Raw genomic sequence first — 15,260 nt, forward strand, 5'->3', positions numbered from 1 at the left:
TTAGTGGCCTGACAGCTCAGCCCAGGGTAGGAAGAAGAGGCCACAGAACAAGCTGAAAGAAAGCAGTGATGAGAAAGAAGAAAGTTGCCTCCTGCTTATTTAATGAGCAGGTTACAGATAAATGGAGTTTCAAGTTTCAGAGTTGAAACATAATAGCAGATATGTCACACAAAGATGTTGAATCCTGAGAGAATCTCCTTTGATTCAGAAGGGGATTTGCCATTTGTAGCTTCATAGGGTCGTTAATCTAAAACCCCCAATTATTATCACATTGTAAGATGTGTGAAGGTGTCAGACATGAGAAAGTGCCAGTTAATAAAGCCAACAAGTTATGAGATTTCTGTGTATGCATTTGAGCTCCCTGCCTAAAATGTATGTGGTTTGAAATGACCACACAAACTTTCTTAGCCCACACCCCTGAGTAAGAGACATTGCAGCTTATCAGGAGATGCTTATCTGAGAGACATTCTGAGATTCATGGCTATGAGACTATCCCAGGAGTGGGGAAGTGGGGAGGAGAGCATCGTGCTACTACAATTCAATAATTTCCACTTCCATGACACTCACTGCTGTTCACTGTCCGTAAAGTGCAGATCCACCTTGAGTTGAAAATCTACTTCACTCAGCGCATCTTCCATCTGCAAAAGAAACAAAGTCCAAGGGATTTCAGGAGTCAAATATTGTCCAAATGAAATACTTAGCTGGTCTACTTCCCAAAGTAGAGAAACACCATCTTGTCCAAAAATCAATGCCATTAATGCTGAAAGCAGAATTTCCCTGTATGTCTCATGGAGTTCTGGGTGAACAGGCTATCTGGGAGTATTACACAAAAAGAAAAAAAGAAGGGATTTACATACTCAGTTTGGGGAAAGTCAATTTGCAAAAAAAAAAAAAAAAAAAATGCTAAACAAGTTTCCTTATTGCAGGACTTTCGAGAGTCTCATTTGGATTTGATCTAGAATCCCACTTGGGGCAAGAGTCAAGTGTTCTGTAGCACCTGCTTTGGGAAGGATGGAGCATTGAACTCGCAGTGAAATCCCACTTGGCTAGCAATGGGATTAAGTCAGAACAATGTCATCTCTAACCCTCAGGCATCCTCTCAGGGCAGGCATCATTGCCCCCGTGTCCAGAGGAAGAAGCTCATGTTTGGGAAAGTAGTCACTTCTTCAGGTGGCTCAGCTTCATAAGAAAGCAGCTTCTTCATTTTTGTCTTGAAATCCATTGTATTTAACCATTTTCACCTTAAGACACTGGCATTTTATGTCCTACCCATGGCTGCATTTATCCTTTGTTTTAAGAAAAAATGAAAAAAGAAAACCTACTTTTTAAACACAGGAATCTTTATTCTTCCTGCCAGTTTCTCATATATACCTGGAAGATGGTAGCCCTAGTTCTCCTTTTTTACCATCACTCCCAACTCAACGGGGTGTTACCTGCTAAATACCAGATCTCGCCACCACCTCTACTCAGAGGTCAGCCCAGGGTCAGTTCTACACACCTGTGATAGGACTCAGCCTCCTCCTCATTCACAGGCAGGATGGAGCCCTGTTTGTCTGTAACCACAAAATGCCATGTTTTGTTTATCTTGGTATTTAACGGTGCCTATTACAATTTTGGAGGCGGTGTTATCACCTGGAAGCTTGTGAGCCAAGTATCGTCTGCTGATGTGTCTTGTTTAGTCCCCATAGTATTTTTGAAAATGTTTTGAACAAATTGCAAACATCTACAATTCAGGCAATTTCATATTTGTATTATGGGTTTTTAGCTTCTACAAAAAAACAAAAAACAAAGCAAAACAAAACCCTGGACTTGGGAGTGCTGGGCTGGCATTTAGAAACTCATTTAGAAACTCTGTTTCAGAGTTCAATTACCTGATCTATTTCAGATCTACCACCATTCACAGTATTCACTGACACCCATCTGGCCTGCATCTAAAAGCCCCTGGCTATTTTCTTGTGTAGTGTCCCCAGTAATCCTTGTATGATTAAGAGAGAGACTAGTTTTAATTCATTCTTGATCCCTTGCTCCAGAAATAGTGTCTGCTACATAGAAAGTATCAATGCATCTTTGAGGAATAAATAAAGCTTTTTCCCCAATCCCCACCTTTTTTGGTTTTCATTTCTTTGCAAGAATCTCCTCATCTTCCTGAGATGGAAATCTCTTACCCAAAGATCTCTTTGGAAATATCTTCCTGGTTAAGCATAATTCATGGAGAGAGATACAGATGGAATTTATCTTTAGGTCTCCAGGGTTTAAAATTTGTTATTTAAAAAAAAAAACCATTTAAAAGTTAACATTTTGCTGAATCCAAGTGCTATAAATAACTTCCTTTCCTAGCTTTGTTTTGCATAATCATGAACCTAGCTTCAAACACACAAGGAATGCACTGCAGTCTCTTGTCACCAGGAAGGGAGGGAGACTGGCAATGCAAGCTTCCCAACTACCTTCTGAGCACGCATTTGCCTGGGTAATGAAAATTCAATGTAAACTCCAGTTTTAAACTTGCTGCAGTTTCCTTAGGAACTGGGAGAGAAATGATTGGCCTGGATAAGCTGTGGCTAAATTGAGCTAGGCTATGACTTTACAATGCTTCAATGAATCTTATTTGCAAGATATTCTAGAATGAAGTCACTGCCTTTTCTAAATATTTATTTCATGGTTGGCTGTTGACTTCCTACCCACCCCCCCCTTCAAAAAGACACACACACACACACACACCATACAAACATATGATATTCCTTTGTTCTGCATTATCTGAATTAGAGTCATCATCTCCATTCAAGGGTCATTTTCTCACGAACAGGAAGCAGTTTTGCAAACTAGTAGAAATAATATAAGAAGCTAACATTTACAGAAGAGTTATTATTTGGCAGGCAATAAACTATCATTATACATATACTATTTCATTTAACGTGGATAAAGCTACGAGTTAGGAAAGACTGTCCTGCATTTACCCATGAGGAAACTGAGGCTCCCTGTGATAAAGGCATTTTCTCAAACTCAGTTAGTGAGAGTCCCACATCCCAGATGCTGTCAAGGGCTCCATTTCTTCAGCTTTCTCCCGTGGTCATGTATGTGTTCTAGGTTGGACGTTCTCTCACTGCTTGGTTTCAACACATAATGGTGACTCTCTTATCTTCTCCTCCATTCTTAACTACTATCTTGAGCTGTGTTACAGCCTGATAGCTAAGAGAGCAGCTTCTGAAATCAAGATACATGTGTACAACTCTTACTTCTATCATTTCGTATCTATGAGACCCGGGGCCAGTCAACCTCTCTGTTGTTTTCTCATCTGTAAAATGGGAGTAAAATAATTACATTTACTCACAAAGCATTGTTATTGTGTGAATTAAAATTTAAAAATGTACACAAAGGGCTTTGTTTACAATTGAACTGATAATTCTCAACAAAGGTTAGCTATTATTATTGCTGTCATTTTCAACCATAGGGGGCCCGGCCACATGAAGGACCCATTCCTCTACCAACTTCACAAAGTGGTCTGGCACGCTGGTCAAAAACATAGACTTTCTGATTGGAGGGCCCAGGTTCAAACCCTGGCTCTACAACTTCCAGGTGGTATGACTTTAGATAAATGCCTTCTCTAAGTCACTGTATCCTCATCTGTAAAACAGGAGTAGTAAAACACCTCTCATGTTGTTGCAATAATTCAATGAAATATTCCAGACAAAGAAATCAGCATGGCACCTGCCATACAGCATATACCTTGTAGGTATAAGATGCTGTTTGCTGGGGTTCAATCAGGCTGGTGGGAAAAATATTAAAGATAGTTACAGTAATAGTCAAAAACTCTCTTGGAAGGCCTGAAAGTTTGCATAGCTTCAGATTGCTTGGCTGAAGGCAGCCAGGGTCTCTTTGCAGGAGCCAGAAAGATTAGGGTACAAGTACAGAGGAATGTGGGAAGTTAATCTTCCTATCCTGTTTACTTATATGGACTTAAGACTAACCTTTGTCCTACCAGGCACACTTTACTGCCTCCTGCTCCGGGGTCAGAAGAAGTTTATTACCAGCAAATGGTGTTTGCTTTAGGCCTGAGAACCTGGCCTTTAATCTTTACCCTCTAGTGGTGTTTACTCACAACTTTTGTTAATTAGTCTTACTGAATAAATAAGAGCCTCACTAACCCATCTGGGCCCAGTCAAAACTGTTTACAGAACTCAGCTTGGAGCCTGTAAGCAGCTCGGACCCTCAGCTGGACTGGCAAAGCAGAATATCTGTGTGTCAGTGTATGTTTATTCATCCATCGCCGAATCAGGGGTCTACAGGAACAGACCCCCTGTAGCTAGCATCCCCGTGAAAGGAGCGCTGCCTCCACTGTTAGTGCTAAGATCCTTGTGATTGTTATAACTCATCCTCAACTCCTTTCACTCCCCAGTAGAAGCTTTTCTTCTCCCAACTACCCTGGACTATCAGTAACTCCAAGCCTATTTCATACCCAAATCTTAACAGTCAACTTCCATTTATCATTCCTTTCTACATGATGCCTGCCATCTCCTACGCTCAACCTGAACCCAGTCCTAAGGGCTGCACTTGGAGGCCATGCAGCTCACCCTTTCAACTCACACAGTTTCCATTCACACAGTTATGACCTCTGCCATGATGCTCACCAAGACACCATGCACTATAGCAGCAACTGCCTGTATGCCCTTGGTCTCCTGGGCCCCATTTTCTATATTATTGCCAGACTGACCTTTCTAAATGCCAGGTCTCCTCCTTCTGTCCTGAAGGAGACTCCTACCTTTAAAAAAGGAAAAACATGACCTTCAGCAGAGTCTCTATGGCTCTCCATGCTGTGTCCTCAACCTTCCTTTCTAGCTTTGTGTCCCTGCCAGTTTCCAGCCCATTAGCAACAATGCTTTCTTCCCCAAATCTGCCTTCTGCTTTACTGCTTTTTATGGGTCTTGCTGTCTTCTGTCTCAGGAGCTCTCAACTGGTTACTGTGGCAATCTTGTCCATTTTTCTACTTATCAAAACTCTGAATCAACTCAGGCCCATCTCTGCTTCCAGCAAAAAAAAAAAGAAAGAAAGAAAAAAAACCCCACCTCTGTCTGAATCACTAGGTCTGGCATGACCTCATGAATCTGCATTTTGTATGAGTACTGCCAGGGGACTGTGATGCCGGTGCAGCAAGGAATTACCCCTTGGAAAATGCTTTTCCTTTTGAAGCCTATGAGAATGCAATCTTGCTCATAAAATGTGTTTAATATGTAATCTTTTCTTCTTCTTCCTCAGAGTGGCAAGCATTTTGTTGTTAATAATTGTATCTGCTTCTTTGCTCTGCCTGCTAGGAGCTTCGCACTAAATGTATGGGTGACCATTAGCAAATATCCAGAGGATGTTTGCGCATTTTGGTTCCCTACATTGACCCCAGCCTTTATTTTCCCGTATGTGTTTCTCCTCCACTCTACCTCATTCCATTGCTAGCTTTTCTTTTTACTATTCTATGCATTTTGTAAGCCTTCCCAGATCTTCTGTGGGATTACACAGAGTATATAAATAAAATACACACACTACCTCCAGACTCACTCTTTGCAACTGTTATTATAACATCTCTTCCTACACCTTAACTTGTGATTAGTTCTGTCCATGGTCACCTCTTGCACTTATCTGTGACCTCAATGCACAACTGAATCTTCCTCATGTCTGAATTTCTGATAGCAGGTGGAATCACATGTTTGACGAATAGGCATTGCATAAATGTCTGTGGTTCACAATCATGTCTATGTGTATCCATGAACATAATTTCTGGCCAACTGGCTATAAGCAGTGTTTTGGTTGTCATAAGCAGACTGATACTAACTGGAAATGCATCCATTCCAAATATACAGTGTTTACAGACATATCCAATTAACTTTTATTATCCCTGATTTGTATACAGCAATTAGCTGTGACATTGTTTGCTGCCATATGGATTACCCCCAACACAATAATAAATTATTAGCTTACAGAGATAAGAAATTTGATAGGAAGAAGAAAACAACATGTAATATGAAACAGACTCCCCACTCAACTTGAGAACTAAGGTTGGCTACAACCTCACATGAGTTAAGGTTGAGGGCTGGGAAGGTCAAACTTGAAGGCTTTAAATTGTCAGGGACAAGAACAATTCTCTGATGGAATTAAGATGGAGCAATGGCCAGGATACCTGAATAATACCCAAACCCAGCCTCCATCATTGGTTTGTCATAAGCATTCTGCCAGGGTTGCTCTTTGAGATCAATGTCCCAAAGGGCAAAGGCCCATGGGAAAAAATGGAGCACTGATTTCTTATTGGAATTTGGGGAAGTGGACCTTGAGCTTGCAGTCTGTTTAACTGGGAGTTTATGACCACTCTAGGCAACCTAATGGTCTTGTTTCCTAAACTAAAGGTATCAACTTGAGTCCAGGAAGGAATTAGAGGATACACTCAAAATGAGGACTCTAGGTACAGTTTATTAAAGGGATGATTTACAAAGTGTGTGGAAGATTTAGAAAAAGCAACTAACAGTTGGGCTCAGTGGCTCACCCATGTAATCCCAGCACTTTGGGAGGCTGAGGCGGGTGGATCACAAGGTCAGGAGCTTAAGACCAGCCCGGCCAACATAGTGAAACCCTGTCTCTACTAAAACTACAAAAAAAAAAAAAAAGCCAGGCGTGGTGGTGGGCAGCTGTAATCCCACCTACTCAGGAGACTGAGACAGGAGAATCGCTTGAATCCTGGAGGCAGAGGTTGCAGTGAGCCGAGATCACACCACTGCACTCCACTTGAGTGACAGTGTGAGACTCCGTCTCAAAAAAAAAAAAAAGCAACTAACAATGGCTCAGTTCCTCAAGATTAGTAACTACAGGACCTCCTTATCACCGTAGGCATGAAGAGTCAAGCAGAGACAGTGGCTATCAGAACTGGAGAGAAAGCTACATGGAGTGTGTCTCCCTGGCTGGAGCTGGGGCCTTTGGAAGAAGGACAGACCAAGTGGTATGCTGGTAAAGGTTTAACAACTGGCTCTCTGAAGAAAAATAAAAAACACTGATTTGTAGCATTGGCAGTTTCTCCTGTGTAAATGTTTTCATCACAATTGACTTCGAGCTATGAATGTGAAGTCGCTAAATAAGGAGTTGGAAAGAAGTCTGTACCGTGGCTATCAAAAGCTGATATAAGCAGGCTCCAGCACACCACTGGACACAGCCAACCCTCTAGGACCCTGCAGGGAAGGAGCCTGGGGAATGAACGCTCTGGGCCCATTCTCCTCGTAGCCACCTGCAGAAGCTCTCATAGGCTGAACTCAATGGAAACTAAAAGGTAAAGACATGACTGCGCAGTTCTTGCAGCCAGTCTCTTGGGGCACAAAGCAGGTGGGGGAGCAGAGAGGGGAAATGGTCAAGTAGTCAAAAGCTAGCCAGCATGGCTAATAGGAGCTTCATTTGTTCTTTTAAATTTTGATTACAGATCAAGTATTTGCAGTCACTGTGATGGCATAAGGGAGACAGGGTCAGGTTAACTGAAGGCTCCAGTGAGTGAGGTGTGTGTTCCTTGAGGTATTGAAGCAGGCAACTGTGGTCTGGGCATGATACAGGGAGCCAAGGGCCATCAAACAGGGCGCATGGTGGATGCTTATCTCTGTTTGGAAAGAATAGTTTGCAAAGGGCCTAAAAAGAAGGGATTATAAGTTAAATTCATTCATTCAACAATTAAGTCATCCACTCCATGTCAGGTATCCACAGTGTAGTCCTATGGCTACTGGGGCACTCAGGATACAAAGAGAGATCCAGTCCTGTGGAGCTTGCAGACTGGGAGAGGGATGACAAAATTCTAAAATAAAAATTGTGCCATTGCACCATTCTAACAAAATCAGTGGATTTCTATTGCCCAAGAATAAGCCCTAATTTCCCTATCATGGCCCACAGTGCTGGGCCTCCCTGCTCCATCTTCGTCTCCTGCTCCTTTGCCCTCCCTGTCTGTGCAAGTCACCTCAGCCTTAGTGCTTTTCCTGAAACACCTCAATGTCATTCCCACCTCAGGCTCTTTGTCCTTACTGTGCTGTCCTCCAGAGCCGACATCTCCCTGAGCTCCTGGCATGCCTGAATCTTCCTCCACAGTTGGGTCTCCGCAATTCTGCACTGGCTTCTCTGGGAGCCTCTCCTGTCTGTCACTTGTCCTCCAGGGAATAATCACCTTGGGTGAAGGTTGTGTTGAAAGTTGTGCTGAGTTCTTGACATTCTCAATATCTGAGTATCTGTCATGAGGCAACAGCCAGTCTTGCACAGCAGGACCATCATGAGGTATCTTCCACTTTGGGTACAGTTGTAGCTTCACGGGGCCTCCAGTGAGGGTGCAAACTCCTATACTCTTATCTCCCTCATGAGTGTGTCTCAGAGACTAGGGAGCTCAGTACGTAGCAGTGAGAAGGCTCAGTAATAGAATATGCATGATTGGTTTATTTAATTACATTGTGCTATATTGATCTAATATTAGAATATAAGCCCAAAATGCCAGGGATATTTCATATTCACTATTTTACCTTCAGCACATAGTAGGTGCTTAGTGAGTGCTCAATAAATTTTTGAAAGGATAGATGGGTTAATGAATAAAGAATGAGCGACGCTTTTCAATTTTAGCCACAAAGAGGAACCTGGTCACTACCTAGATAACAAAAGATGTGGACAAAAAGCCAAGAAGCCTGAGAGGAGAAAGATAACAGATGTCCAATAGGAGCTGTTATGCATACCACATGAGGAATGCAAGCAGTGGGGGCTCTAATTAGACCTTCCTAAAACAGGAATATGCTTTCAAATAATTCTCAATATATTCTAGCAGGAAAAAATCAGCTCAAATGTGGCAACAGGTACACTTCAGTGAGGCTAGGGGAGGCAGATCAAAAGTTTGAGCTTCAGATATTCCTTTGAAATGTGTGAATCTGATGAACAGGAAATTTTCAGTCAAGTTCCCAACTAATAAAGCAAGCTCCCCAAGGCCTCTGGGCTTGCAGTGATGCTGTTTCCCCTTCATTCGATGCCCTTCCTCTTTCTTTCTCTGGTGAATTCAGTATGTGCATCTGAAGCCAGCTCTTTTGTGTAAGCCTTGATGAACACCAGCTTTGTCATCTCCACAGAGATCATTGCTCACATCACCTACCAAAGTGTTTGCTTATATATCTGTTTTCCTGCTAAATTATCAACCCTTTCAAGGTAGAGTTCCTGCTGCCTTTTCCGGTTCTGTCCCTTATCCAAGGGTCCCACATTGAGCCCTGCAAAAAACAGTTACTCAAAACTACCTGCTGATTGACTCATTGACAGAGGGCCTGAACAGATGCGCAAATGGGCAAATGAGGGGGGAAGAAGAGACCCAGTAAATGAGTCAATGGAGACTGTCTGCACTTGAGACTACATGGAACAAGCAAATATATGAATTTAAAAAATGAGTAAAACAACACATACATAAATAAGTGCATGAGTGCACTAAAAGCACTAATCTCTGTCAGATTTCAGAGTAAATCCATACCTTCTTCTTTCACCATTTACCTAGCAATGAGAGAGAACAGCCATGAGAGGGAACACCGACGAGAGGGAACAGCCACTTGTGGCTGGTGGTAGATTCATGACTTACCCTTTCACCACCTAAGAGCAAATGAACTCGGAAGACCACAGCATCATTTATGGGCACCTCTTCATTCCGGTATAAGATCTGAAAGACTCGGCTGTGCACGGTGCTGTCATGGACACAGGCTGAATGCAGGCTGCTGCTCTCTGCAAAACAAGAATCAGTTGGACCCATGAACTCCAATACTGTCCTTTACCTGCAGCCCTGTCAGGTGTCTTTCCTGCTCAAGGAGACTAATGGCCCCAAGCGGCCTTCCAATTTCCAAAGCTTAAAATCACAGTTAATGAGACCTTACCATATGAATATTTCTGTTCATTGAGTTGGGCTGGTATCTCAGGAAAACCTTCTTCCATTCCTTACAAGCAATAAGATCTTGGCTAAGTCACTCACGCCGTGGGCAGTGCTCCTGGGCTGCTATGCAGGGCCTGCTCAACTTCTCACCTGTTCACCTGTCCCCTCCTCTGTGAAGCATTCCATAAACCTCCTCTCCCAGAAACAATGAGGAAAAGAACAGAGGCTAAAAGATAGAAAACACCCTTCCTTCTACAAGGACTTCCTAGTGCCCATAGAATCTCTCCCTTCTCAAAGGTGCTGCTTGCACATCATGCATGTCATGAGAACATTCTGTCTTGAGTTTTAGGAAAATGTGCTAATCCTACTGTATAATCCTACTGTATATCAAGTTTTAAAGGAATTGGTTTAGCTCTGTATCCTCCAATGCATTCTAGATATACCATATCCCTAAACAGTACTTCAAAGTTGAGTTATATTTCAAGAAGACAAATCTAGCCAATGCATCCACTGTCCAGGGTTATTTGGGGGAACAAATGGGTGAACTCCTCCAAATTACTTAACACACAAACTACACAGTTGGAGATACATGTAAATATATATATATATAATATATATTCTAAAATAAATAACACTGTCCAGGGTTATTATGGGGAAACAAATGGATGAACTCCTCCAAATTACTTAACACATAAACTATTCACTTGGATATATATACACACACACACATATACACACAAACATATGTTTATATACATATTCTAAAGTAAATAATACTACTATTTATATAAGGCAATGATTACCTATTGATTAGCTATTTATAACAGGGAACAACTATATGGCATTTTACAAGTTCTAAAGTGCTTTTCAATTGTGGTTACTTTCCTTAATTATCATAACAAACCCATAAGATAAATTTTACACCAGACAAAGAGACAAAGGCTCAAAGCAGAGGCAGGTGCCTAAATATGTACTTGTTGTGAATGTTTTTGTCTCCCCAAGATGCATATGTTCAAATCTAATCGCCAATGTGATTATATTTGGAGGTACAGCCTTTGGGAGGTAATCACATCATAAGAGTAGAGCTCTCATATATGGGATTAATGTCCTTATAAAAAGAGGCCAGAGATCTGTTCCCCTCACCTTTCCCACCATGCAAGGATACAATGAGAGACATCATCAATCTGCAAACCTGGAAAAGGGCCCTCACCAGAACCTGACCATGCTGGCATCCTGATCTCAAACTTCTAGCCTCTAGAACTGTGAAAAATAAATTTCTGTGGTCAATAAGGTATCCAGTTTATGGCATTTTGTTAGCAGACTTTGCTGGAGAATTGCTATATAATGAAGCATTGTGTAGATTCATCCTCATATCTACCTCTTTAATAAGAGAGAAAATGAAGTCTCCAGTGAATGAATAAAATGCATCTATTTCCTAGCAAAGGGTGGGGACTCTATAAAACAGTACTGAAAGAATTAAATAGTTTGACTGAAATGGGAGCCAAGAAAAAAATAGAAAACAGCCCAACTAGCAAAGAAAAATCCTAAGTATCTTGTACACTGTCTCTGGATGAGTCAAAGAGTTTTTTGGAAACAGGGACACAGGATCACAGTCACCTCCCAATGCACAGTCACATCTAAACCAACACCTACCTCGTAGCTTCAGAGCAAGGAATATAAAATATGTAAAATGTCAGGTTGTTTCCAAGGCTGCTCAGATATGCCTGCTCTAAGTTGCACTTTGTCATGAAAGCAATAAAATTACTGGCCTAATGCAGTTCTATTTAGACCTGCTGTATTCAAATTGATGGGGCTATTAAATAAAAATGATTCATGTGTGCAGATGCCTCTCTGTTTTTATTTGCTACACTAGCTCTTTCTATATCACTGTCAAGGCCCACTGATCTATAAGCCAGAATGACAGCGTGGCAGCGGATGGATGGGGTAAACACCCGGAAGGTCAGAGCAGCCCTGAGCTGTCTGCTACCAGGAGGGACAGCCAGCAAAACAGTTCAATCACTTGCTGTCTTGGGCAAGTGACATCACCTCTTGGAACAGCAGCTTTCCATGTGAGAAATGGACACAGCCACACTGACCTCCTGGGATCACTGTGGACACAGAGGATAAAATAGATCAAGCTCCTAAGACCAGGCACGCGCTGGGCATACAATATACAGTATGATGACTTTTTAATTGTGTTTGCAGAGAAAGTTCTGAGTACTTTCTGTTGAATAAATTGTCATTGGCCACATTTTTTATGGAAGATTAAGCGCCTCTGAATTTGAGCAGATTGGCAAACAGACCACAGGGCTTAATGGGTATTTACTGAAAATCACCAAATCCCGAGGTGCCCCATTAAGCCTGGGATAAGGCAGTTTTCATACCTTAGGAGACTTTCTGGGTCAACTCCTCACCGCTATTAAATAGGGCATCGCATAGAACAGGTGTCTTTTTAACAAGGGAAGGCTCACCAATCACAAGATAACTTCCCTGGGATGGAGATCACTGGAACAACACTCCCTGCTTCATTCCCATTGGGATTCTCCCTTCTTCACCAACAATCCACATCCAGATACCCAGCCCACTATCCTCTCTCCTCCTTCCCGGTGAAATCAGCACCCAGAGACAACCAAAGTACATACTCTCTCCACCCTTAAAGACTAACTCATACTTTGGGATGGCAGCCTTTCCTGGCTATGGGTTAAATGGCCACTTTTCATTCTAGAGTATTTTTATGTATTTTTAGGCAACAAGATTTCTATTCAAGTGGTCCAGTGAGAAGGTGTAGACTAGAGTCTTCCTACATATCTGCCTTCTTTTGTGTATGTCAGCCTTGGTACCATGCATAAAAAGAGTTGAGACTTTAAGGGGAAAAAAAGAGATGAAAAGAAAATGGGTGGAAGAAGGAAAGGGAGTGTGAAGGAAAAACAGGAGGGGAGCAGAGAAAAGAGAATACAGCAGGGGAGGTAAGAGGAGCTCTTCAGGTCTCAGCTGCATAAAGAATACATTCCAAACATCTTAACACAGAATTTCAGGCCAGAGGGCAAGAGAAAAAAAGACTTTTAGGTTCTGTAGTTTCTTCTTCTCCCGCCACAAAATGAATGATATTAACACTTTATATATCTATACACCTCTAAATGTTTAAACTTTAAATGATGACATTCCCTCAGCTGAGAGCTCCCAGCAGTCCTAGAGGGATCTGTCAGTGTGGAGTATAAAATACAGGTGTTATTCTTCTGACAGGGACTCTATGCTCAATGCTCAAATCAACAGCACCCGCAGGGACTATTTACTTGTGGACTAAACCTCAATCCCATTCCAAGAACATAGTCATGGCTCTGCCTGCATGTAGGAGATTCCCAAAGAATCATTTCTGTGCCCAAACTCCAGAAAACCACCCCTTCTATACCCCAGGCCTGAAGCCAGCTTTAAACTCAGGATATACTCAGTTAAATTCCTTTAAATTCAGGATATACTCATAGAGAATCTTCCAACATATTAGAGCCAACAGAAGTGGAAAAGCCCCATTAGACTATGGGTTCCTCAAAGTCACAATGTTGGTTTTCATATGGTTTAGAAAATGCTCCTTTAGTAAGGGAAATATAAGTTCTAGACTTGTCCCCACTTTCTGGCTGTGTGACCTTGGGCAGGACTATGGAATCTGAGCTCCAATGAGATAAGACTCTTGCCTTACTTAATATCCATAGTGAATGTGAAGCTTAGGTAAAATGGTGAGTAGAGAAGTATGTTTTTAACTGAAAAATTATCAAAATCCAAACAGATTTTCTCAAAGACTAAAGATGACAACGATTAAGACTCTTTAGGTGGGGTGAATTTTCTGACCCTTTCTAGGAACATGAAGAACAGAAAGTCACCCTGAAGCCAAACTTTATTTTTTTCCCAATGATTGTAAGGAATAGGTAGAAGAGAAAGCCACTTTGGAAAAGGTATTTATTGTTGTTCCAGAGAAGGACCAGAATAATTTCCTGTAGTCGAGTATGTGCTGTCTAGCTCATAGGGTCATCAAGCCTTCAATGCCAGGGTAGGGAGGTCCGATATATGACCTCTCGAGACTCCCCCAAGGTTGCTACTTTCCTGGAGAGCCCATCACTGGAGGGCAAGTAGAAAAATATGGATAAGAAACCAGGAACTCCTGGGAGACAGGTAACTACGGTCTTGATGACTTTTCTTGAGGTTGAAAATCAGGGATACTGTTGGACTGTGACAGATGCTTCCCAACCAAGGTGATACTAATGTCAATCACACAAGTACAACCTGTTCCCAGAAATGAGGCTATCTTAAGAAAAGCTGGGGCCCAGGATGATGACTCTGGATGTTCAGAAATGCTCAGGGCTTCATGGGTAGAAGGTTGGTTTGGCTACATTGTGAGCTGGAAAGATGAGGACCTACCTAACCTGAGACAAAGATTGTGTTGTCAAAAGCAATATTTTAGTTCATTGTGTGTTTCAATAAGACAATAGCACAGACTACATAATTCACAGTGCACAAAATTTAATTGGCTCACAGTTCTGGAGGCTGGGAAGTCCAATATCAAGGTGCTTGCATCTGGCAAAGGCCTTATTTCTGCATCATCCCATTGCAAAAGGCAGAAAGGCCAAGAGACAAAAGTGAGCTGAACTTGTCCTTTTATAAAGGCAGTAATCCCACCCAGTAGCGTAAAGCCTTCATGGCCCAAACACCTCTTAATGGATCTCACCTCAAAACTGTTACAATGGCAACTAAAGTTTCAACACACATTTTGGAGGGGACAAACGTTTAAATCATAGCAGTCTCTAATGAGTTATAACCTGGGAGCTCAGGGTGAAGGCCCTAGTGGCCTGTGCAGATAACTGGAGCAGCAAAGCGTTCACCATTGAAGACCCTCAAGCTTCCTCCGAATTCTAAATACCTATGCTTCAATAGATACCCTGTGTGCCAATGAGATGCCCCAGCAACAAGGGACTGATGAGATTCATTTCTATCCTAAACTAGCATTCAGAAAAGGATCACACTTCATTGAGTCAGCCTAGGGCTTCTTGGATGATGTGACATGGGAAAAGGAAGTGGCATTTCTGCTAACAGGGCATTGAGATATACAAGCACTTACTTGAAATATCTGAAGAGATGCAATTCTGCGCGTACCTTCAATTTTTGAAGCATATCAAATTGGTGACACATCAATAAAGAGCTGTATTTTGGTTGTCATTTTTATTTCTATCTCAAAGAATATAAAATATTTTTCTTGTTTTCTACTTAAAGTACCCTGTGGCACATGGAGTATTGAATATTTTGCTTTCATGCACATGGACATAAGTTTATGCCTCACCTATAATTTTGGATTATTATGTTTGTATGTTTTTGCTATAAAACGTGT

At 41.8% G+C, this 15,260-nt stretch overlaps 1 protein-coding gene across 1 annotated transcript in view; it reads right to left on the bottom strand.

Moving 5' to 3' along the window:
- FAM135B (family with sequence similarity 135 member B) overlaps positions 1–15,260 on the bottom strand; it is a 237,297-nt gene that overhangs the window by 130,674 nt on the left and 91,363 nt on the right. The window contains exons 3-4 of the mRNA XM_033202781.1: positions 9,602–9,741; positions 568–638 (exon numbers count right to left, since the gene is read on the bottom strand). Of these exons, the coding sequence (XP_033058672.1) occupies positions 568–638; positions 9,602–9,741 (211 nt within the window). The remainder of the gene's footprint in view (positions 1–567; positions 639–9,601; positions 9,742–15,260) is intronic.

This window comes from Trachypithecus francoisi, unplaced genomic scaffold, assembly GCF_009764315.1.
Source record: "Trachypithecus francoisi isolate TF-2019V2 unplaced genomic scaffold, Tfra_2.0 Lachesis_group7, whole genome shotgun sequence".
Taxonomy (NCBI): Eukaryota; Metazoa; Chordata; class Mammalia; order Primates; family Cercopithecidae; genus Trachypithecus; species Trachypithecus francoisi.